At 34.4% G+C, this 26,634-nt stretch overlaps 1 protein-coding gene across 1 annotated transcript in view; it reads left to right on the top strand.

Annotated features, from left to right (window-relative positions):
- not (ubiquitin carboxyl-terminal hydrolase nonstop) overlaps positions 1-23,615 on the top strand; it is a 269,611-nt gene extending 245,996 nt beyond the window's left edge. Inside the window, exon 13 of the mRNA XM_090375042.1 lies at positions 23,258-23,615. Coding sequence (XP_090231168.1) covers positions 23,258-23,300 — 43 coding nt within the window. The 3' untranslated portion in view covers positions 23,301-23,615. The remainder of the gene's footprint in view (positions 1-23,257) is intronic.
- The last annotated feature ends 3,019 nt before the right edge of the window (positions 23,616-26,634 follow it).

Below are 26,634 nucleotides of genomic sequence, written 5' to 3'. Positions count from 1 at the left end.
TCAAAATAATAATATAATGCAAATAAAATGGAAATAAAAATTAAAATGAAAATGAAATTATATATATATATATATATATATATATATATATATATATATATATAAATAGTTAGGGCGTGATCCTGTTTGTTATTGAATCCAGTTTTGCTGCTGTATTTATAACTTGAACATTTTAGCACCATTAAGGCTTAATGGTGCTGACTAGCAATTTGCCATTGCTAGCATCTGCTTTGCCTTTTTTTATTATTAATGTTAAATACTAATTTGACTAGTTAAATACTAAATTTGTATGACCTTATAGCTAAAGAACCATGTTGAAAATCAATAAAATAAAAATTAAAAATAAAAGAGCAATTTGAAAAGGAATATAAAAGGGTTAAGAAGGATATAGAAAATTATATTCATGCACTTGGCTATCTCTCACTACTTCGTCAGGGGGGTTTGAATGGGCAGATAGCAATATGAAATGAATATCTTATGCCTATTCATTTCTGTAGTCCTAATAAGTTTTACTATTATTAATTATCTATTTTTAATTTTGGTATATACCAATTAATTTTGATAATATGTGATCAAAAGTTAAATTTATTTTGTGTTTAGTACTTACAGCAAACTGGGATTGAAACCCAAATCCCAACAGGTATGCATATCAACATAAAATACTACAGTATTTATCTGAAATCTCCAGAAAACATTGTGGGTGGCAGTCAGTAGGAGAAGAGACTGTATTAGCAGTCTGTGGCTGAATTTATAGGTTGTTGGGATGCCCATCTGGTCAGTTTGCTGGCCTGTGGCAGCAATCATAATTATTTTATCTAATTCTAGGCTTCTGCTATTCTATGTTAATGTTGGATGAGTGGCAAATTTAGATATTAATGGATCATTTTGGTATTAACTAATAAATTTTTAAATGTTAATGTAAAGTCATTTTTGATTAGATTAGGACTAAAGATAGATACAGAGAGGAATAAAAAGAAATAAGACGTTATGTGATAAATAATGTAATATTAATACTAAATTTTAATGTTATCCACTGGGGAAGGACTGGTATAACCTATCTACAGTATAACAGTCAGTATATGCCCAGTGGGATAACTATTTACGTATTTACATCCTCCCACAGTGATGATTATTTTCTAGCCCTATGATGTATTGGAATCAGTTTTTTGACTTTTTGAGAAGATATATAATTAACTAGACTGGATTGAATAGTTGGGTGAAGCAGATATTTGTGATATGATTTTGTTTACATCAAATAATATGCCAGAAAAATATGCTGGAAAATAATATGCTTAAACTATTGAGGTAAATTTGTGGGGGAATTTAAAGGATAAAAGGAAAAAAGGGGGGAAGTGGATGAAATAATCCAGTCAGGGTTAGCCAGAGAATTATTGATTTCTATAGTGAATTGTAGGATTAGTTGCTATAGGGCTTAAAATTTGGACATCCAGGTTACAGTGTGGTCAGTCAACGAGCCACACACACACACACAGTGGAATCTCGTTAATACAAACTTGTTTGTTCACGGGACCTAAATTTTCACGTTTTGTAATAACGAGGTCCCCCAAAAGTGTCAAAATTTTACCATTATTTATTATTATTATTTTTTTTTTTGGTACAGTATATCTAATAATAATATCAAAAATAAATTAATAAAATAAAAACAAAAACCTTGTCTAATGATACAGTAATAGGAATAACATATTTTTTAAAGATTTTATTTTATTTGTATGATAAACTAAAAGAAAAGCAATATTAACGAAAATGAAAATATTATACAGTATATATTTTGATATATACAATATTTTAGTGTCACAGTAAAAATAATTATAAAAGGAGACATACAAACCATTAACTTTTTAATAAATTAATCTAATTTAAAGAAAGAATCCAATGTTGTTTACAGAGTTTTTGTCCTGTGTGCATTTTTAACTACAGCACAGACGTTATCAAATGCAATAGTTTTTTTTTCTTTATCAACATTACTGCAGGCCAAGACATTCTCTATTATGTTCAATGCATTTTGGGCATCTTTTTTAGATGGCAGTGTGCATGCTTCTTCACTTTTGCTGTCGCTGGTAACAAAAACAGCATCATTTTGTTTGGTACCCAGCAGCTCTTCTGGTGTTGGCGTTGTAGTGGTAGCAACTTCATCATCCACCTTCACAAACTGTTCCAATTCGCCAACAAAATTCATATGCTCCTCCATTCCTCATTGTTGCTATCACATTTGTCTGCTGGACCATGTTATAACCAACTGTCTCAGAAAGACCACTCTTTGTTGATCCACAACAAGATTACGGATAGCATCCAAGGCATTCCAATTTGGCTGCAAATTGTTCCCTCCTATGTTGTGGATCAAGTACCTTATCAGGCAGGCTCTATATGCTCTCTTGAGGTTATAAATAATGCCTTGATCCAGTGGTTGCATTAAACTAGTGGTATTGGGGGGGTAAAAATAACAGCCGTATATTTGTCAACTTTAAGTGTCTTGGCAGAATGTGCTGTACAACGGTCTAGAATCACCAAAATGTTCCTTTTTTTTCTGAAGCCATTCTTCTGTCCAATTTTGATAACCAAGACTGAAAAATTTTGACCATAAGCCAAGCACTTCTATTGGCCTCATAATCACAGAGAAGTTGGTTAACTGCTTTAAAACATCTTGGCTTGGAAAACTTACCAATCACAAGTGGGCGTAGTTTTGTACTGCCATCTGAATTGCAGCATAACAGAACAGTGAGTCTTTGTTTACTTAATTTTCCACCATGGCAAGCTCTCCTCAAACAGCAAATGTTTTGTTTGGCAGCAAATTATAAAATAAACCTGTCTCGTTGAGACTAAAAATATCCTTTGCCTCATATTTTTCAAGGATGGACCATATAGAACACAACCAGTCTGTAGTAGCCTTTTCTTTGTCAACTAATCCAGACTCACCGCAAACATTTCGCAAAACCAAGTTATTCTTGTTTTTAAATCTTTGGAGCCAGCCACTGCTGCATTTGAAGTCACTAATCCCATGTTGCTGACCCGATATTGGCAAATTAGATGCGCGCATTTGTTGGTACCACTCGAAGAAAAGTCTTGTTTCAAGCTCCTCTTGTTTTGCACCACAAATTCGTTTCCTGTTTTTCATTGCTGCTCCAGTGTCACGCACTTCTTCGAGTCTTTTTCGGTTTTTCAGTATTGTAGATAAAGTAGGTAAAGGGATGTATTCCTTTGCAATGTCCGTTTTGCTTCTTTCCATCCTATCAGCCTCTTGTATAATTTTTAGTTTAATTTCCAGGCTTAATTCTGTCTGTCTACGTTTCATCACCATAACACTGCTAGATAAGATTTAATATAAACAAATTTTAAATTAATTTAAAGACAAGTTCTGAAAAAGATGTCAGCTCAGATAAAATGGCACAAAAAAATAGATTGCTGTATATGATAGCAAGACTCTTTGAACTGGGGTAACAATTGCAACTGACCTTACTCCCATGGAGAGCGAGGGAGTGCATGTAAACAACTTTGAAAAACTTTTTATTCTTTTGTTAATTTAACAACTCATCCTTCAGAAAGATGTTTTTCAGAGTGCACTTGATGTTGTAGCTACCATAAACTGCTTTTGTTTACACAAAACTAATTTCTAACGTCAGTGCCATCCTTCGGGAAGTAGGGAGCCAGGTGGCTGGGGGCAATAATCGGATCGCTCTGCCAAGATTTGTATTAAACATACAAGATGACAATATTTATTTCTCATGGGGTGAAAAAGAACTTCAATACACATTAACCAAATTTTGTAATAAACAAATATATTTACATAGAAAAGCCTATCCTTTTGCAGGGCAATGGTATGTGCTTCATATAAACGAGTACTTTGTATAAACTGAGTTTGTATTATTTATATATATATAAACATTACCTTTAAGGGGTTACATATAATATTCATGTGTGTGTGTGTGTGTGTGTGTGTGTGTGTGTGTGTACGTACAGGGTCCTATATAATTTACTGTGGATTAAATTATTTCATGGAGCAGATGCAAATACAGTAGACCGTTGAAATAACAGTGCTGAAAAAAGAAAACGGCCAAGTCATGCGATTACTATCTTTGTTTAAGTTCATCATTTTGAAAGTGAATTCTATACTGATATTGCAGATTATACACTGTTTTACATTTATTTTAAACTAAAAGCCCCCCACTATGGCTCCTAATGTTAATAAACCTCATACAGGGGAGAAAAGAAGAACAACATTAAAGCTTAATGACAGACTTGATATAAAAATAGAAAACAGAAGGGGCATAGGTAGGAGTGTATTAACAGTAGAGTATAACATTGGATCTTCAACATATTTATGTTTTTTATGTGCAGTTAATAAAATTGCATTCTTAATCTCCCTATTTCTTTTTTAGCTTCATTATTTTTGCATTAAAATAAAACTTTCTATATAACAGGAAAATTGAAATAATAGCATCTTGAATCCCCAAAGATGCCATTATTCCAAAAGTCTACTGTATAACATGGTTGCATTTTTGGCCTAATATGTTGACTAACAATTTTAGTATTGTTAGTGGCAGTTTGCCTAATCACTAATCACTAATGCTAAATATATACTAATTTAGACACTCAAATCTAACCTAACTAGAATTAACATAAAAATGAAAGAAAGGAAAAAGAATGAAAAAAAAAAAAAAGAAGGAAATGAAAAGTTCATTCATCCACATGGGCATTTCTCCGTTACTTATCAGGAGCTTTGAGAGGCTATATATCCATGCTCATGCATACCATTTCTGTTACCCCAATAACAGTTTTACTAATTTTAATTAATTTCATATTTAGAATGGACAAAAATATAAATTTCATGATAATATTTTAAAACTGAATGTTAATTTTTTACTTTCAGCATATAATTGGTATTTATAGCAAACTGGAATTGGAAACCAAATCCCTACGGATATGCATCAGATAATTCAATGAGATATGTATATAGTTCAATAAAATACCATATTTACCAGATACCTTTGGAAACTACACTATATGGTTTCTAAACTACACTCAAAGGCTGACACAAATAATTATAGACTTGTTAGTTTAACTTCTGTTCCGGGGAAAATAATGGAGTCACTTGTTAAAGAAGTGATGCAGGATCACTTAGACAAGACTGCAGGAATAATTCAGACACAGCATGGATATGTTAAGAGGAAGTTTTGTCTGAACATTGTGATTGGATACTATGATGTGGTCACAAAGGAATTGGGTGCAAAAAATAATTTCGATATCATATACTTGGGTTTCAGAAAAGCTTTTGATACTGTTGCACATGGAAGACTGCTGTATGGCATTAAGGGCAAGTTGTTGCAATGGATGAAGAGAAGGTTGAGTGGGAGACAGCAGAGAGTGGTAATAAATGGACACTGCTCTACGTGGACTAATGTTATTAGTGGAGTTCCCCAGGGTTGGGTGTTAGGCCCATTGTTGTTTTGTATATTTATCAATGATATTTATGAAGGTATATCAGGTTTAATGTCCAAGTTTGCAGATGATACAAAGGTTGGCAGGTTCATTAATGATAGTAAAAACAGTATATAACCTACTGCAACAGGATCTAGAAATGTTAGGTAGATGGGCTGAGAAGTAGCAACTGAAGTTTAATATTGACAAATGCAAAGTACTGCATATGGGTAACAGTAACCCAAGAGAAATGTACCGAATGTGTGGTACTACACTCAGGGAGGTGGAGAATGAAAAAGACCTGAGGGTAGTTGTGCAGTCGGATATGGAGTTCTCTGAGAAGTGCAGACAGGCTGCCAGAGCAAGTCATGGAGTTTTATCAATGATATATAGGAATTTTGCTAGTAGAGACAAGGAGGTGATTATGCCTTTGTATAAGGCGATGGTCAGGCCACACCTTGAGTACTGTGTATGGGTCTGGAGGCCTCATTTTAGGAAGGATGTAGAGTTGCTAGAATGAGTACAGAGAATGGCAACAAGATTGGTGAGAGGAACAAAGGTGTTCTCTTGCCAGGAGATGCTTAAGTTGCAGCATCTGGAGACTAGGAACCTGCGAGGTGATCTGATTGAGGTGTACAAGACCTTGAATGGTTTGAGCAGGCTCAATGCTGATGGGATACTTCCACTTGCTGAGATTAAGAACCCGAGGGGGCCTAGATTCAAATTGAGGAAAGACAGTTGTAGAATAGATGTGCGGAAATTTGCCTTTAGCCAGCGGATAGTTGATTGCTGGAACAGACTTCCAGAAGGAACAGTTGTTGTGGAAGTTGAAAGCTTAAATAAATTTAAGGCTGAACTAGACAAACAATTTGGAGTGACCAGATGGGTGAAATGGGAAGGGTTTTTTTTTTGCTGATGCTGTATAAGCTTGCTTTCTTGCATCATATGCCTCAATTAATGCTAATGCTAACAGTGAAGAGTAAAGGTGGAGTTGGCCTTCTGGTCCATAAGGATATTAAATACAACATTTTGGAAATCAAAAGTGCATCACCAAGTGTGTCAAGACTATTACTCAGAATTTCTAAGAGATACAAACTAAAGGTTATAATGATATATGCACCAACATCGAGCCATGATGAGGAAGTGGTTGAAGAAATGTACACCAAAATTGAGAGACTTCTAGATGAACAAAAAACTCCATACACCATCATTATGGAGACTTCTATGCTAAGGTTAGAAATAGACAAAACAGCACAGAAATGGAAACTATAGGAAATTTTGGAATTGGTGAAGAAAGTGATTGAAGGGAAAGACTTGTGGAATTTGCAGATTACCAAGGAATGTCAGTAATGAACACTTTTTTTCAAGAAAAGAGTGGACATGGAAGAGCCCAAATGAATTAACAAATAATGAAATTGACTTCATCCTCACTAACAGAAGATATATCGTGAATGATATCGTAAATGATATTTGAATAAGGTAAATGTTGGAAATGATCACAGAATGGTATGATGCACACTTGATATAGATATAAGAAAAGAAAGAAAAAAACTGACTCCAGTAAATAATACGAAGGTCTTTGAGATAACAGAAGAGAAGAAAAAGCGGTATGTAGTGGACCTTAAGAACAAGTTTGTGCTTCTGCAGACCTTCCAGGACCAAAATATCGATGAGGAATACAACGGCTTTCTGAAAGTTATAAAGCCTGAGAAACCCGTAGGTAAAAAGAAATCCAAAGAAAAAAAATTAGTCAAAAAACACTTGTTACGATGAACCAAAGACAACAAATAAAAAGCAAGATAAACACTGACAAGCACAAAATTGAGTATACTGAGTTATGCAAAGCCATTAGAAAGAGACTTGGAGAGAACATAAGAAGATTTAATACAAGAAAAGGAGAACAGACATTAAGGGAAAACAAAGGACTTAAATCAGAGTAATACAATAAGACAAATGATACTGAATCTGAAGAATAGTGATGGTGTACTTATAAATAGCAGAGAAGACTACTATAAGGTACAGAAGACTACTATAAAATATTATATAAGTAGCAAGGGTATGATGCCAGCAGTGGGGAAGATGGATCACAATTTTGCAACACATACAACATACCTGATATCCTTCCTGATGAGGTAGAACATGCATTGAAGAAAATGAAGAATCAAAAAGCCTTAGGTGAAGATGAAGTTACTGTAAAGTTGTTAAAATTAGGAGGAAGAGACACAACATGGAAAGTGGCAAGACTCTTCACAAAATATGTTAGGAAAGGCATGATGCCTAAGGAGTGGAATAATGCAATCATAATTTTGCTGCATTAGAAAGGAGATCAGAAATTGGAAATTATAGACCATTAGCATGTTTTCTCACATCTACAAGTTGTTTACAAGGGTCATTACTAACAGATTAGAAAGAATACTTGATGAGAATCAACCGAAAGAGCAAGCTTTAGGACAACATTCTCAACCATGGATCGCCTTCATGTAATATCACAACTAATGGAGAAAGCAAATGAATATAAAACACCATTATGCCTGGCAGTTGTGGATTATGAAAAGCCATTTGTCTCCATACAGCATAAGACAATGTTTCGGGCATTGGAAAGACAAGGCATATACACCCCATACATTATGATTTTGAAGAAACTATATGAGAATGCTACGTCTTTTATTAGACTAGACAAAGACAGTAGCAAATTTAAAATTGAGAAAGGAGTTCGACAAGGGGAGACAATATCTCTAAAGTTGTTTACTGCTGCCCTTGAAGCTTTTAGAAGATTGGGCTGGTTGCAGAAAGGCGTCAGTGTGAATGGAAAGTACCTAAATCATTTACTATATGCAGATGACGTTGTTGATCATAAACCATGATCCTGAAGAATTAGAGGAAAATCTTAATCCGTTATGCAGAGTTAGTAAGGATTTTGGACTAAAGATGAATATGGTTAAAACAAAAGTAATGATGAATAAGTATTGCCACAGGAAGGGATATAAACATTGGAAGAGCAGAAATTGAAAAGGAGGATTCATATACTTATACTTATCTTGGATAAGTATATGAATCATGACTTATGGAAGTGAAACTTGGGCACTCACCAAAAGAAAGGAGGGGAAGCTGAAACTATGCAGTGAAGAATGAAATGAATTATATTAGGAATCAGACTGTTGGATAAGAAGAGAAACACATGGATTAGGCAGCAAACTCAATTAAAGGACATTCTTATCAAAATTAAAGAACTGGAATGGTCTTGGGCAGGACACATAGTTCGAAGACATGATGACAGATGGACTAAGAAAATAACAGAATGGTACCCAAGAGGAGCTAAAAGAAAACCTGGAAGACAACAATGGAGATTGACAGATGAAATTCAAGAGTTTTGTGGGCAGTAAATGGGTGGCCATTGCACAAAACAGAAGGAACTGGAAAGTTGCTGGAGAGGCTTTCATCCTGCAGTGGATTGAAAATGGCTGATGATGATGATGATGATATGTGGTAGCTGACAAGAAAAGAGAGCGATTTGGTGTTTGTTGCTGAATATAATGCAGCAGCAATTCTTGCCAGCTGCCACATGTAGTGTAGTTTAATAAATACACTATTTTATCGAACTCTATATGTATTTTATTGAATTATGTGATGCATACTTTGGAAGGCTTTGGGATCCAATCCCAGTTTGCTGTAAATACCAGTTAAATGTTGAAAGTAAAAAGTTTATATTTGGTCATAAAATGTTATCATAAAATTTATATTTTTGGCCATCCTAAATATGAAATTAATTAAAATCAGTAAAAAAAACCTGTTAATTGATTAAAAATTAATATTGGGGCAAGAGGAATGGGTATATATGTTCCATTCATTTTGTTTGGCTCCATTCAAAACTGATGTGTAGCAGAAAGATGATTATGTGGATCAATGGATTTTCTTTTCTTTCTTTTCCTTTTGTTTTTCTTTTTTCATTTTTATGTTAATTCTAGTTAGTTTAGATTTAAGTGTCTAGATTAGTATACACTGGTGTTAAACGAAAGTGCATTACCTAGGAATTTCACACTTCTAATCCTTTTTCGCGATGGTATGTTACATTAATGACTAGTATCACAAATAGAAATATAAATAAAAGATATTTATTAATAGTTATGGATAAAGCTAAGTAATATTTGACAGGTGCTCTCAAAATATTCCAAAATGAGCATTTGCAACCATTATACAGCAGTTTTGGTAAACACAACAATTATGGCTGAAATGCTATCGAAGTCCTCAATTTACTTTAGTTTATCATTTTAAATGGAAAACAAAATGAAAAGTTCGCCAGGTGCAAACTAATATTTAGTTGAACTGCTTCTGGCCCTGATGACAGCAGCACACCGTCGAAGCGTTGACAAGATCAATTTCTGAAGATAATCAACTGATAGCTCATGATTCCAAACATGAATTATGGTTTCCTGAAGTTCACGAAGGGTCTTTGGTTTCTTTCTGGCAACTACAGATTCCACATGATGACAACAGTTCTCTATAGGATTCAGGTCCGGGCTGTTTCCTGGCCAGCTAAGAGTTGTAATGGACCATTCTTCCAACAGTTTTTTCATCTGTAACAAATGTAAACACATTACTGTCGAACCTCTAATGCAGAACTAAAGCTAAAGTAACTACAGAAGTGCCTACTAATGCTTTTCGCCCAATGACAAGATGCAGTTACTTGGCAGGTTGAAATGGTCTCTAATGGTTGGCAGCAATTTGCCTTCCAATATAGCCAGATATCCATTGGCATTCACAGAGCCTTTTATAACCTGCAGGTGATATGAAATGCACCCCCATATCATTTGGCTGGTAGGGAATTTCACTGTAGACACCATGCAGTTTGATGGTATTCTTCACATCTACAGCGAATCGTTTGTCTCCCATCAGAGCCGTGTAGGTTGAATTTCTTCTCATCCAAGAAAATAACTGACTTCCACTGCTTGGGGGTCTGTTTGACATGCTCCTTACACCAAATTAATCGGGCCTTTTTCATTTTTTGTGTGAGGAGGGGCTTCTTACGATGACAGGTTACAAGTTCATTTTTGAAGAGGCGTCTTTTGACTATTACTGCACTTGCTACCACTCCTGTATGTTCTTCCCATTCTCTTTTCAGCTCAGACGAAGAAGCTTTATGGTTTTTAAGGCATAAGCACTTCAAAATGCAGTCCTGTTTTGGCATAGAGATTTGTTTGCGTCCGGTTCCTTTTTTCCTATCAGCAGAATGAATATTCTTGAGTTCGGAATAAAATCTACTCACTGGCGACTGATTACAGGACACTCTATTAGCAACATGACAGGAAGAACATCCTTCCTCACGTAAAGCAACAATAGCACTCTTTCTTCGTGGTGTCAACTGCATGTAACTCGCCATCCTAACACAAGCAAGGAATGATGCAACTCTTGCAGAGCATGCTTATATAGCTCAAAGTAACAGCTGATGCAATATTACGTCATCACCTAGGCACGTCAATCTTATCTGATATAATCTAAGAAATATTGCCATATATTTACATTATTTGGCAACAGTTACAATTTTAAGGGGTGATGCACTTTCTTTGAACACCAGGTGTATATCTGGCATTAGTGATTAAGTCTTTTTTAAACCTAGGCAAATGGGTTGTAACTAACAATACTAAAATTGTTAGTCAACACCATTAGGCTAAAAATTCCTGAAATGCAACAGTGTTATACTTGCATCTGCTCCATGAAATCGGATCCATAGTAAATTATATTGAATCCTATGCAGAAGAATAGGATTCAGTATAATTTACTATGGATCCGATATCAATAGTACAGTACATTTCTAAAAATCCATAATAAATAGGATTATTTCATTGAAATAATAAAAAAATATTTATATGTATGCATATATATTTTTTTTTATTTTTTTTCCATTTTGATATAGAATGGGAAGAACAGTTCCCTATGGTGCAGTCTAGTTGTGTGTACGTCATATGTGGTCAGCCCATCAACATACACACACAAACAAAACTTATAGAAGTCACTCCCACCTAAAATTTTGGAATCACAACAGTTTTTGACAACAGTTTTTGTTAATTTTTTTGAAATTAGCTATAATAATAAGGTTTAATATAAAATAACAGTACACTACCATATATTTTAAGATTTTTTATTAAGCATTTAAAAATTTACAGCAAAAAAAATATTGAAATGATTAATATTAACAAATATATTTTTCATGGAGAATATCCTCACGAGATTTTATGACACTGCCTTACACAGACGTTCATTCTGGCAATCAATTTTATAATAGTGTCTTGACTAACATTATTCCCAGTGATCTGCAAGGTTTCCCATAAATTTTGTGAAGATGGGCAGACTTCACAGATTTGAAAGTTTAGATGATCCCTTAAAAACTCTATTGAGTTTAAGTCAGGTAGTTGAGCTTCAGATTTGTTTGTCCTGTTTGTAATATAAGATTTCTTCCACAGAGTCAAAGTCTAGAGATTATTGCATTACGTTCAAGGATGTTTTTGTGGGCTTCTTTTCTTAAAATTCCTTCGATTTTCTGGAGTGGGTGATATCACCCACTCCAGAAAAAAAGAAGCAACCCCAGATCATGATGCCACCACCACCACCCTGCTTGACTGTAGGCTCTAAATTCTGATGCGATTCTTCCTCTTGCTCAGATTGGGCACTTGAGGGGGCATAAATTAAAATTGAGGAAAGACGGCTGCAGAATAGGTGTGCAGAAATTTGCCTTTAGTCAGTGAGTGGTTTATTGGTGGAACAAACTTCATCTGTCATTGTGGAAGTTGATAGCTTAAATAAATTCACAGGAGAACTGGACAAATTTTGGAGGGAATGGATAAGTGAAATGGGAAATGTGTTTTTTTTTGGCTGATGTTGTATAAGCTTATTTTCTTGCATCATATACCGGTACTAATGCTAAGGCACCATTTTTTCTTCAGTTGATCATCTCATAAACTCTATGCTTGGATCCAAAAATTAAAAATTTTGATTTATCTGTCCCCAGTACATTTTTCCACTCCCAATGTTGATAGCTCTTGGCCCAAGCCAACCATTTCTTTTGATTTTCCGGTTTTAATAAGGGTTTTTGGACCGCTACATGACCATGAAGTCTCGCTTGTTTAAGACAAAGTTTTATAGTTGATAATCAAGTCTGTAAGTCATCAGTTGTGTTTTTAAAAATCAGTGTTATGGTCTTATCTTGTGCTCGTTGCCACTCACTGTCGTCATGATCGTGGTTTGTCCTTTAAACTGACAGTCTCCTTGAATCATCAAATGGCTGTTTGTACTTCTTTAAATGAAACACCTAGTTTTTTGCCAATACTTCTCAGGAATAACTTTCTTTATACAGAGTTATAATAGCATTTTTTTTTTTTTTTTCAACACTCAATTCCTCGTTCAGGAGTCATTCCTTTCTGGAATATTCTCAGATATTCTAGAAATCCCTTAAATATATCATTTAAGTTTTTTTAAATTTTTATAAATAAGAGAAAATATTTTAAGAAGGATTGATAAACAAGTTGATCTTATTTTAAAATTAAGAAAAATGAAATGTGATTCCAATCTTTTAGGTGGGAGTGTATGTATACATTGGTGCAATATGGCTTACGATGCTGATTCACCACAAAACCAACAATAATGGTAAGAATCATATGTTGTAAAACTATTTTAAGATGGAATACAGGGCAGAAGGCAGAGGGTTTGATTAATAGATGTTCTTCAGATTGGTGTAATGTCAGAGGTGGGGTCCCCCACTGATCTGTACTTGGCCCACTGTTTCTGATTTTCATAAAAAATCAGAAACAGTGGGCCAATGAAGGGATAGAGTATATGATATTAAAATTTGTAGATGATTGTAAAGATTGGGAGAGTTATTAATGATTACTGTCAAGCAGCAGCCCTTCACAATGACTTGAACAGGTTCAAAGATGTGGTCAGAAAAGAGGCATCTGTGTTTTAATGCAGCAAAATGGAAGGTCTTACGTTGGCAAATAGCACCCCCATTAACTTATATATTTGGTGGAGTGAATTAAAAAACGTATAGGAAGAAAGAGATCTTGGAGTTATGATATTGCCATATATGAGTTCTCTGAGCAATGTAACAGATGGCCAAGGAAAGCCCATGATGTACTATTGATGAGTAATCAAACAACAGCCTGTAGAGATAGGTAGATCATAATCCTACTGTATAAGGCTGTTGTAAAAGTGCATTTTGAATAACTGTGTCCAAGTATGGAGACCTCTAAAAAAAGACATTGAGCTTCTTGAAAGGGTCCAAAGATGAACAACCCATATGGGGAGATCAGTAAAAGGCCGAACATATGTGGAAAGACTTCGATCATATGAGCTACACAGCTTGGCAAACAGGCATCTTAGGGAGGACCTGATTGAATTCTATAAGGCTCTGAAAGGTGGGAATAGTAAAATGAATGAAGGCTAAAATTTCACTGTTATAAAGGTTTCCAAAACGAGGGGCCATAAATTCAAATTACAGGGTAGAAGAGGTTTAGACTAGATTGCAGGAAGTTTTCTCTTATTCAACGAGTTGTTGATTGGAACAAGTTGCCTCCACAGGTTGTTCAGGCTTACAGTTTAAATAAGTTCAAAGGTCAACTGGATAGTTAACTACATGAGGAGGAAAGCACATAATTAGTCTATTTTCTTATCTTCTTTTTATTTATCTTCCATTATATTTTTTATTCTTTTGTCATTATTTTTGATTTATTTATTTTTTTTTATTATTATTGTTGATTATTATTCTTTTTTAATTTAATTTTATTATTAATATTTTGTATTTATTTTTATTATTATTTTTTTTAGTTTTTGCCAGTGCAGGAAAAGCCTGCATCTTTCTTGCACTATATGGCCAATACTAATACTATATCACTGCTTAAGAGAGGTAACACAGTAAGGCATTTCAAAGGCATGCATAGAAATTTTGATCCTCGAAGAATATTTTCAAGATGATATTATCATGTACTGTTCTTGCATCAAGACCATGATTGTGAGAGATTAACCAACATAGGTTAACATAGACATGGCTGGCATCACTGTTATCAAATATTACACTTCTTATGGGGGTATACCCTAGATACTAAATGAATTAACATTTGTCACAAGTAATTTGTCATCCATATCAAAGGTCCTATGAGCAGAATGGTTCAAGTCATTAATCAGGTTCAGTGTAACGTTGATTAATGGTATCAAACAGTGAATCACAACTGTAATGCTCAAATACAATGCATACTGCTTTGCATTTGAAGATTTTATGTCTGAAGAAAATTGTTACAGATATTCAACTTCCAGGGTTCTTTAAATTCCCATGTTTGTGTCTAAATTTGTATGCTGTATTTAATTTAATTTTTTTAAATATAATTTAATGAAGAATCAAATTTTCATTTTTAAATATTTGAATTTTAATATTTTATATCTAATGAATGACTTTTTTTTTTTGCATTCATTATTATTTTACTTAGAGGAGGGTGTGTATTTATAAATGGGCTACACAAATGGGATTTTAATTATTTTGGATTTTCTATGAACTCATAAATTTGTTTGCCATTTCTTACAATAATTTACTGGAAAAGGTGTATTAAATATTGAGAAATCTAGTTATCAGAAAACTAACTTCTTGCTCTACTTCTGTTTCCTGTCAGTCAGATTCAGATTTATATTTTGTGAAGCTAACAATCTGTTTTTAAAATCTAGAATCAAGTAACTGTATTCTTATGTTTAGACTCAGAATGTATTTAATTTGTATTCAATTTAATTTGTATTCAGAATGTATTCAATTTGTTCTAAAAATTTATTAGGACAAATTGAATTATTTTCAAGCAGCTGCCACTCTTCACGTTTGCATGTTGCAAATAAATCAATGCTGTATATATATATATGTGTGTTCAAAATTACTAGAGAGGATAGATAGGAGATATGAAATGTGTGTGTGTATTTTTCATTTTCTTCTTTTTTCTTTTTTGCTGATGCTCTATAAGCTCATTTCCTTGCATAATTTACCAATACTAGTATTAAAATAAGTGCCACCTCCGTAGCCAGAGGGGAAGGAGCAGCAGTGCATAGCACACGCTTCTTGATTAGACCGGGGTTCGAGCCCGTGACCACCAAATGGGTGCGGAAAGGTCAGGGAATGACCACCGCATATCCCCGGAGCAATGTGGCCTTAGTTGCTAATGCTCCTAAAAACCAAATAACAACAACAACAACAATACTAAAATAAGCAACAAGCACAAAAATCATAATTGACAGCAGAACCACTCAAATCTTAGCATTAGCATTAGTAGATGCATATGATGCAAGAAAGCAAGCTTATGCAGCATCAGCAAAAAAAAAAAAAAAAAAAAAAAACACCCTCCCATTTCACCCCTACATTTGTTTCAAATGCCTGTCAGGCTCAGCCTTAAATATATTTAGGCTATCAACTTCCACAACAAAAGATGGAAGTCTGTTCCACCAATCAACTATCCGCTGGCTGAAGGCAAATTTCCGCACATCTATTCTACAACTGTCTTTCTTCAGTTTGAATCTGTGCCCCCTCAAATTCTTAATCTGAGCAAGAGGAAGAATCCCATCAGCATTCAGCTTGCTCAACCCATTCAAGGCCTTATACACCTCAATCAGATCAACTCACAGATGCCTACTCTCCAGGTGCTGCAATTTGCAGAACTTAAGCCTTTCTTTGTAAGAGTACCCTTTGTTCCACTCACCAATTTTGTTGCCCTTCTTTGTACTCATTCTAGCAACTCTACATCCTTCCTAAAATGAGGCCTCCAGATCTGTACTTAGTACTCTAGGTGTGGCCTGACCACTGCCTTGTATAACAGAATAACCCGAGGGGCTCACATCTGGTGAGTATGGGCTTGGCACACCCAGGGTCCTGAGCTGGATATCATCATTCTTCTTTTTCTTGGTGATTCCCTTCTACTCTTGTCTCTCTCTTTCTCTCTCTCTCTCTCTCTCTCTCTCTCTCTCTCTCTCTCTCTCTCTCTCTCTCTCTCTCTCTCTGGGTAATACAGAAAAATTTTTTTTTTTGCTGGCACAACATAAGTCTCAGGCTTCCTTGCACCATATGGCTAATAATAATAATAATCACATCTCTGTCCCTGCTAGCAAAATTCCTATGTATCATTGACAAGACTCCATGACCTGCACTGGCAGCCCATCTGCACTGCTCAGCAAATTTCATATTTGACTACACAATTACCCCCAGGTGTTTTTCACTTTCCACTTCCCTGAGTGTAGTACCACACAGTTGGTAGGTTTCTCTTCGGTTATTGCTACCCATATACAGTACTTTGCATTTATCAATGTTAAACTTCAGTTGCCACTTCTCAGCCCAGTTTGCCCAACTTATCTAGATCCAGTTGGAGTAGAATACTATCGTTGTGGAAGTTGATAGGTAGATCGTATGTATAGCTTAGCTTAATTTTCAGCACTCACCTCATAGTAATCCACTTAGCTGGTGGAGAGTTTTACCACATACATAGTGGTTATAGGATTCTAATACTTTACAGGGATTATGAGTTTAAAATTAAGTTATGGGCTATAAAAAATATTCACATCTTATAACAAATTAAGTTCCAAATTCAATTCATACAAGACAACACACGAGTATGAGACACAAGATTACAACAACATTATATATTTGATCAGATGCCAATCAGATTGCCAAGCATGTTACATAGGCAGTACAACAGCAAAATTCGGGACATCAAAAATTTCCAACACGCGTGCATACTACCACTTTAATAGCTTCAAAACTAATTCAGCAAATACAGAACTAACACAACACGTCCAATCTCAAAATCACAACCCACTCATCGATTCAGCCATCACAGTAATTAAATTAAATTCTAGCTACAAAATCCTTGAAAACGAAGCCCTCGTTATCACTCGTTGGCGAATGGTTTAAGCGCCATACATCACTCAACGTGTTAAACAAAAAGATTCCCGCCAATTTCTCCCCCATTTGGAATTTAGCACGTATTAAGTTTCCACGTGCACTGAAATGCATTTCGGGAACCCAACCGTATATAACACAAGCGTGCTCTCTTTCCTCCCCTCCACTATAGCTAACTGAAGACGAGGAATCTCGAAAATCGCTCGTGCGCGATTATTAGCTTATATTTTTCTTTTTCTTTTTTCCCTCTTCATTTAATTTAATTTAATTAGGCAACCATGGAAGGTGCACTTTCCTTTCTTAAAAATTTTTTTATAGCCCATAACTTAATTTTAAACCCATAATCCCTGTAAAGTATTAGAATCCTATAACCACTATGTATGTGGTAAAACTCTCCACCAGCTAAGCAGATTACTATGAGGTGAGTGCTGAAAATTAAGCTAAGCTATACATATGATCTGGTTATTACTTTACAGCACATAAGGACTCCTTAAAAAATCAAGAGGAAGTTGATAGGTTAAATAAATTTAGGGAGGAACTGGACAAACATTTAGTGGGATTTGTTTTGTAAATTTTTTTTTTTTTTTTTTTGGCATATGCAACAGTATCCAATCAGATTGGTTAGACAAACCCATGCTGTGTCTTAACTATTACTGCAGTCTTGTCTAGATGATCCTGCAATGCTTCTTTAACCAGTGATTCCATTATTTTTCCCGGAACACAAGTTAAACTAATAGGTCTATAGTTATTTGTATCACCTTTTGAACCTCCTTTGTGAATTAGTGATACATTTGCACACCTCCAGTCCATGGGGACCTCCCCTGAGTCCCAGGAAGCTCTCATAATTATGGCTAAGGGTTTGCTTACTTCCTTTGCTGCCTCCTTTAATATAACTGGATAGATCCCGTCCACCCCAGGTGCCTTTTTTATGTTTAACTTCAACAATTTCTCCTCCACTTTGCTCTCAGTTATTACAAAATCACTTAGCTCCCAGTTACAGTTTGATAAAGTTCTGGCACTCCCCTCATTGAATAACTCCTCGTGTGAATGTAGATGCAAAATACTAATTCAGTTTATCAGCTACCTGAGCAGGATCATCAATAGTCAATTCATCTGTGTTAAGTGGTCCAATCTGATTCATCCCTTTTCTTCTAGAGTTTACATAAGTAAAGAACTCTTTGCTGTTTTCCTTTGCATCCTTTGCCAAGGATTTCTCATTTGTTTGTTTGTTATTTGGTTTTTAGGAGCATTAGCAACTAAGGCCATATTGCTCCGGGGATATGCGGTGGTCATTCCCTGACCTTTCCGCATCCTCCGTATTTGGTGCTCACGGGCTCGAATCCCGGTCTAATCAAGAAGCATGTGCTATGCACTGCTGCTCCTGCCCACCTGGCTACCGAAGCGCCGGATTTCCCGTAATCGGCCTTCTCCTGCCTAACCTCCTTTGTGACTTGATTACAAAAGTAATCAAGTTGGAATGAAAAGCCTAGTAGCCTCCAAAATTAAGTCCCTGAAGGCTTCTCATTTAGAATTCAGCATTGGTAGCAGCATCAGTTGATTCTACTATACAGAATTTAAAAACTGTCTGAGACCCATGTAGTCACATTTACAAAGGCAATAGCTCTTCCCTTTAACCTTGATGATAGTTACATCATTAAGTAATTCCTACATCAGTACATTGTGATCACTGTCACCCAGTGGTTCCTTTAACTGCAAATTCTTAATGCATGAATAATCACTGCCGATAATCATATCAAGAGTATTGCTCTCTCTGGTTGCCTCTCAAACATGTTGCTGTAGAAAACAGTCATCCAATAAATTCATAAGTCTTGCTAGTGTACGAGTGACAAACCCACAATTTCCAGTCGATATCTGGAAAGTTAATATCCATCATTATAAGATGTTCTGATTTACTGGCCCACTCTATTTTTCTTCACATCAGTATCACATGAAAAGTAAATGACAACAAAATTTCAGAAATTGTTGCAGCACGTAAGGCAGAAAAGTTTGTGTTGAATCATTGTACCTAGAATCAGTATAATATGGTATATCATGCAGTATGAGACAATGCCATCCAAAAGAAGCAGCGAGTACAGTGGACTTTTGAACATGTGGTTGCACCTTGGACCAAGCTCATCCAATACATACTGTTCTCAGATGAATCCAGGATGTGCATGCAGATCTGAAGAGCTCCTAGGATATGGCACCCATCTGATAACATTGCCAAAAGGGATCAGAACTTGAGGCTTGTTCCTTGTGTGTTTGAGTATTTTAAGATTCACTAAAGTAGTGATAAAATTAGTAATATACATCTTATATATATAAAAATATAAACACTATGCATAAAATAATACTGCAGAAGGCTGAAATACCATAAAATACTAAATGTAAACTGATTAAAATCTGATATTTGTTGCTCAGATCACTATCTGTTTCCTATCTAAGCAACAAAACTTATATGTACAGAACAGGTTTTTTTTATATTACAGGATCGACAGAGCCACAGATCTATGGCACTGCTATACCAGAATCACGGAACATTAGACGTTATCATACTCTCTGTGAGCCAGAAGTGGCCTAGTAGTCAGTGATATATCAGTGTATCCTAAGTACAACAAACTTAGAGGGATGAATGTGTTGACCCCTATCCCAATTAATGTTGCATTGTGTTGTTTGTATATGCAAACTTTCTGGATGTAAAAATTGGCGGGATGAGGGATGGTTTCATCATAGGAGAAATTTCATGTTCCTTTTCCCTTGGATCAAGGTACAATCAGTTACTATTAATGGTTGATATTACCATTCCTCATTGAGAAAATCTTATTGAATAATCTTATTGAGGATAATGGATCAAGAGAATAGACTGGGATGATGTTTATTATTTGTGTTATTATCATCAAACTCTTGGAAACAGAACTCTCCAGTCCATTGATGGCCATCCATCAGAATTATAGTCCTTTGGAATAATTTTTATAACCTCATCATGAGTATGCAGAATCAGTGTGAAGCTTGCACCTACAGTAGAGGATGCTGCATTTTATTCTGAATGTGTGCACTACTCTAGGGTTGTTTTCCATTTTCTGACTTCTCTCATGTTTGTTGTGAATTTTACATGCATTTGCAGCCCACTCATATACATAGATACAAAGATTTGAGTATGTTTGACTAAATAACATCCTTTTATTGTGATTTTTGTGGTTCTTGTTTAAATTTTAATTGAAAATGAAATGCACAAGGCATAATTCTTATGGGTTTTGGTATTTAACTATATAATACTGGTGTAAATACACCATAGTTAACCCATAAATTTGAACTACATAAGTAGTATAGAAGGCATCGTTTTAATTGTATCTCATATTGTGGTTGCCTTCACAATGAGATAGCGGTATTACACTACTTCCAATAAATAACGCTTCTCTAGTAGAGAAGACTACTGTTATTTATTTTCAGAGGAAACCACTACCCAGACGATCGTTTCGAAGCTATTGGGCTTTATCATCAGTGGGCGGGCCATCACAGTTGCGAAGTTATATCCACAATATGAGAGATGCCAAAAGGTGTTGTTCAAAATGTAATTTGAAAATGAAATGCTCAAAGTCTTTGGCATCTCTCATATTGTGGATATAACTTTGCAACTGTGATGGCATATTGCATTACCAGGGTACCTGCCCGCCCACTGATGATGAAGCCCAATAGCTTTAAAATGATCGTCTGGTGGTGGTATCCTCTGAAAATAAATAACAGTAGTCTTCTCTACTAGAGAAGTGTTATTTATTTGAAGTAGTGCAATACCGCTATCTCGTTGTGAAGGCAACCACAATATGAGATACAATTAAAACGATGCCTTCTATACTACTTATGTAGTTCAAATTTATGGGTTAACTATGGTGTATTTACACCAATATTATATAGTTAAATTTTAATATGAGTATATAAACACTTAGTTGCACACCTGTCATTTTTTCTCTTTTGAAGTAAGTATATATGATGAATACAGGATATTTCTAAATTCATTACATTCCTTTGGAGGATGAGCTCATGATAAATTTGGCTAATCAAGGAAGGTTCATAAAAATATACCACCTCTGTGCTGCAGGTAAAACAACAGTGCCCAGTTTGGTTGGCACTGTTGTTTGTCCTTTTTCTCATCATAATGGTTTCATCTGTGATGTTAAGATCAGAGACCTTACAGAGTAAACTTGGCAAGTAGACCTGCCAAGTTTACTCTGTAAGACTCTGATCTTATACATGAACTTCATAACTCGACAAGTTATGAAGTTCCAAAATCTGATCCTAGTCTAATGGGTCATATATGCTGTACATTAGAATACTTTATGAAGACACAGTTAACCACACTAAGAAATGTTCATATTTTTTAGCATAGGGATATTGAGGATACTGTAAGTCCTGCCAGTTTCAATCATAATTGTGGCTGTCAGACTGCAATTGGTAATCGAGTCGATGTTGAACCTCATATACTTTAGTTCAATTATCATTACATAGTAACTATGTATATTGGACATCTCATGTGCAAAAATGGCTAGCAATGATGCCAGCAGGTGTCCCTGAGAGGCTATCAGTGACTGCTTTGTTATTGTGCTTACAATCCCATGTTTTCAATGACTAAGTGCCTTCCTGGAGTGGAATGTAATAAATTAATTAAATTGCTTTCTTAATAAACTTCTCTATTCTGAAAACCTGAATAAAGCCTTAATATTTGAAATTCATCTTTCCAGACATCTACCTTTGCATAACTACTAAAATAAGGGTGAACTGTCTGTATAATGCAAGCATGTACTAGAATATGGAAAAGATTTATATTATTACAAAAAAAAGAGCATGAATGAAAATCTTTGTATGGCTGAAAAAAAAACAGAAAATAATTACAAATGAGGGTGGACCTCCATAATCTCTACATTTGGTCCAAGGAAAACCTATATATGTGCATACTCTGATGGACAAATCATCTATCAGGCTTGTGGTGTGTTATGAACGCTGTTTATCTGCATCTCCCTCAAACTTATAGAAAAGTTTCCCATTGGCTATGTGAGGTTTTGTGATTATTGCATGATATGTGCATGTGGCTTAACTAGTAATCTTAACTTTGGTAGATCAGATGTTGATGACATGTAGAACAGCCATTATCTTCATGAGATATGAATTCTATGAACTGTTATTTGTAGGACCTTGAAGAGCATGGCATATTTCATTAGTGCACATCAAGGTAAACCTTTAGAATTGAATACAGGATGTGGCTTTGCAGCTTATTAGGAAAGTTGTAGTGAGTGAAGAACCTCTAGTTTAGTGGTTCATTTTGTTTGGCATTATTGTGGAAAGATTTGGGTTCAAATTCTGTTAATGGCTGGATAAAGTTTTTAATGACTTTGTCACCCTAATGTGTAGTTTTCTTTCTTGGCAGGAAGCCCTCTCACTCAGGTTATTTTGGGTTTGTCATCTCACAAAACATGAAGACTTGCTTGTGAATGTGTTTATACATATGTAATGTATACCAGCTTATAAATTTAAATTTAAAAATAAAGAAATTTATTTTGTGATGTGTGGTTTATGTGTAGTGACACTGACAACTTTGATCACCTGCTGTAAATACCTGTTTATTCGTGCTTTATAGATAATTCACGTTTTTCACATCCATCTCATACATCCAGGATCACACTTTTTTTTTTTTCTACAGGAGGGTAAAGATAGTGCTTAACTCTTTTTAATAATGCATTTTGGACTTTGACTTATCTTTTAAGATTGTTCTCCTGCTTTCCATAAAGAAAAGCATTTGATTAAGAAATACCCTGTATTCATTCTTTTATTTATATTTTGTATGTGGTATTGAACTTTTTTTCATAAATGATTATTAAGCTTACAAATTATGTCATAGTAATCTTTGACATTACCTTTCAGCTACTTGCTGTTCTATCACAAACAGATCCTAGAATATGAATGACAGAGGCTGGAACCTAGTTGTCAACTAATTCCTCTATGTTTGTGTATTCTGATGTAATGATCTCCACTCAGGCTAAGTGAGGTCACTGTGTATTAGTTCTGACACGGCTGTTTGCTCAACTGTTGTCCAGGGTTGTATGTCCCCTGAAGTAATAACATATACCACTGACTTAAGGTATTATCTTATTTCCAGTACAGTATTATGGTGTCAGAGCAGAAATCTTCACATACCGTGTGAAATCAGTGAAGTTTGCAGTACTTTCTTAAATATTGGCCTTATGTTAATAAGGCATTTAACTCTAAACAACCTTAAATGCTACCAGGGTATCATCTATCAGTGTTATGCCAAGAGCCTGAGTCCATGTGTTCCTTGTGTATATGTAATTATCACTTTGTTAAAACCTAGTTGTATTCTTCGAAAACAGTGAACATTAAATATTGATAACCAGGATGTTCATATGTCTGGAACTGTTATTATGCTTGTCTAACAAATGTTGTACATAGCCTTTAATAATTCAGGTTAGTAATGTATGTAATTATTTATTGTAACCTGTCACACTTTGAACAGTGAACTTCATGCATATTATAGTTGGATTTTCTAGTAAATGTGATTAATAAAAACTATCAATCACATTTTTTTTTTTTTTTTTTTTTGCATTGTACAAACAACAAATCGAAATAAACACAAATTGCTTAATGTAGGGATAGTAGCAAATCCTAAATATGAAGGGCAGGTCAAATCATTCTAAATAAGTGACTTATTACCATACCGTTACCACATACCATTGTCTCTTGATGCAGGATAAACCTCTAAAGTCTAAACTGTAATAATGCTTTTCTTTTCTTTTCTTTTCTTTTCAATGCTTGTTTTGTAAAATATTAATTTTGATGATTTCTCTTTCTATACAAAAATGAGTCATCTCAGTAAACAAGTCTGATTGCTTCAATCCCAATTGCATATTCTAATTCAAGTAAAGTAATTTGTTGGTGTAGGTTTTTCTTTCAACTTTCGAATGTATACCTCATTAAAAGCAGTCATGATCTTATAAATGTGAATTTTAGGTGGGATTATTGTCAAAATACCAGTAATAATCAGGAGTATATCTGTTGTGATAATTATAGACATTGATAGTAAGGGATGCATGGCATCAAGTAAGAAATAGCCTAAATGTTTGTGAAGCTGATATAAACTAACTTCAAGTTTGTTTCTGGTTAATTAAATGTCTAATAATATTTTTGTTGTATTTATTTTTATTTTATTTTATTTATTTATTATTATTATTTTTTTTTTTTTGTACTTAAAAGCCCAAATAACTTTCACTTTGACCACAATCTAAACAATGCACTTGAACCTGAGATTGAAATCAGTTCATTGTTTTTATTGCCATGTTTTGTTAAAACATGAATTTACATTAGAAAATTTCAGTATTGAAATATACTGATGTGCAGTGTATAGTGCACTTATATGTATTCTTTGATTTCAATGTGGTAAATGTATTTATTTAAATAGATGTGGCATTAGTACTGTATCAGTATTTTGGCTTAAAATTTTTGCAAATGTAATTCATTCACATTTTATTATTCAGTTTAAATGTTAAATAAGATACAAATGTATCAGTATAAAATTAAACAGATCCATGTGAGGAAGCATCACCAAGTTATAATTAGCATTCAAAATGGTGTCACTTTTAAACTTGTTTGCATTTAGTTTACTTAAAGTAATGCACCTTGTACAGTCATTCCCTGGGTTAATAAAGTAGGTGAATGCAGTTTGTGGATTTTGCCATTCAGGTGTTTTTGCTCCTCTATTTACTAAACTGAATTGAGGAGTGAAATAATTATTAAAACAATGCAATTCTTTGATTTATAATTCTTTACAGTTTCAAGCTTAAAATAAGAAATGTACCTAATTATAGGCCTGAACAAGAATATTTATGAATGACAGAACAAACTGAATAATGACTTGACTTGGTTTAAACACTATATACTGAAGGAGAAGAGGTTAAGCTTGGTTGATATCATAACCAAAATTTGAGTTGGGGGGACTCTTGAGTGCGATTGTACATTAAATTATGTTGTATGTAGAATTCTATTTAAAAGCTACTGGTGTTTCAGGCTGTGGCAATCATGATAAAATGTGCATGTAGATTCAGCATGGGAACGGTGACAAAACCCAAAATTACGGTGAATACACCATTTGTGAACCACTAGGAAATAATATGGAAGAAGTATAGATAATAACTAAAAATTGTTAACTAACCCCCCCAATCTCAAAGGTACACCATTTCAGTGTAGATTGTCATTTCTATAAACCATTCCATAGAGTAAACAAAGTCAGGAGCTTGAATGAGGAGCTTTTCAATCTCTATCTTCATGTGACTGTGGCCAAAATCATTAGAAGAGAATAATTTAAAAGTCAAAAGGAATGTCAGGAACCATCCAGGATTGATGTCATCATTTGATTCCATGTCTAAAATTCCATGTTCTCGAAAAGTCTGTTGGTAATTTAACAAGTAATATATTTGTTTGGGGATACTTTGCATTCAACCTACTTCAAAAATTTGGAATTTAAGTCATGTTACTTTTAACCAGGAAATCAAACGGTGACATCTATTCTAGATGATGCCTAACATTTAAAGTCAACATGAAGATGGAGACTTGAAAGATCCTCATTAGAACTTTTAACTTTATATTAGCATATGGAATGGCTTATAGCGAAAGGAAAAACTGCTCTGAAAAGGTTCACCATCAGGTTTTTAGTTTTCTTCTTTCACTGTATGCGTTAAATTAAATGGAGTTTAGAGATGAGTTTTAAGACAGCTTAATATAGGTATGGTCACAAAACTTTAAGCATTTAGACCTGAAGTTTACATTCAAAAAATGTTACATACTAATAACTAAATAATAAAAAATTTAAAAAACAACTTTGTTTATGCTTTGGGTCATAAATTAAACTGAGAGAATTTTTTTTCTATTCCTTTGTATGTTTTCAAACTGAGTTATGATTTTCATTGTTTGCTTTCTTCGCTGCTTGTTGTGTTTTAGGATGATTGTTTCAGTAATTATTAGGTGAATCATTTAATCTTTATGTTAATGGTATATGAAGTTATGCATGATATAATGTGCTTCCAACCATTTCATTTCAAATTGTACTAATTGTTTGATGTACCAGAGATACTCAACTGATTTAGTGACTTGGCTCCTATTACTAATGTGCTATTGATGTTGTAATTAGTGATGTGAGCTGTCCTGGAATGTTTGCTTATTGTGTTTAAAATGTTCAGAGGGCATTTAAATGCTCATCATATTTAAATTCAGATAAAATTATTAATTAA

This window comes from Mastigoproctus giganteus, chromosome 6, assembly GCF_048544385.1.
Source record: "Mastigoproctus giganteus isolate SK-2022 chromosome 6, ASM4854438v1, whole genome shotgun sequence".
Taxonomy (NCBI): domain Eukaryota; kingdom Metazoa; phylum Arthropoda; class Arachnida; order Uropygi; family Thelyphonidae; genus Mastigoproctus; species Mastigoproctus giganteus.
This window is presented reverse-complemented; position numbering and strand designations above follow the sequence as displayed.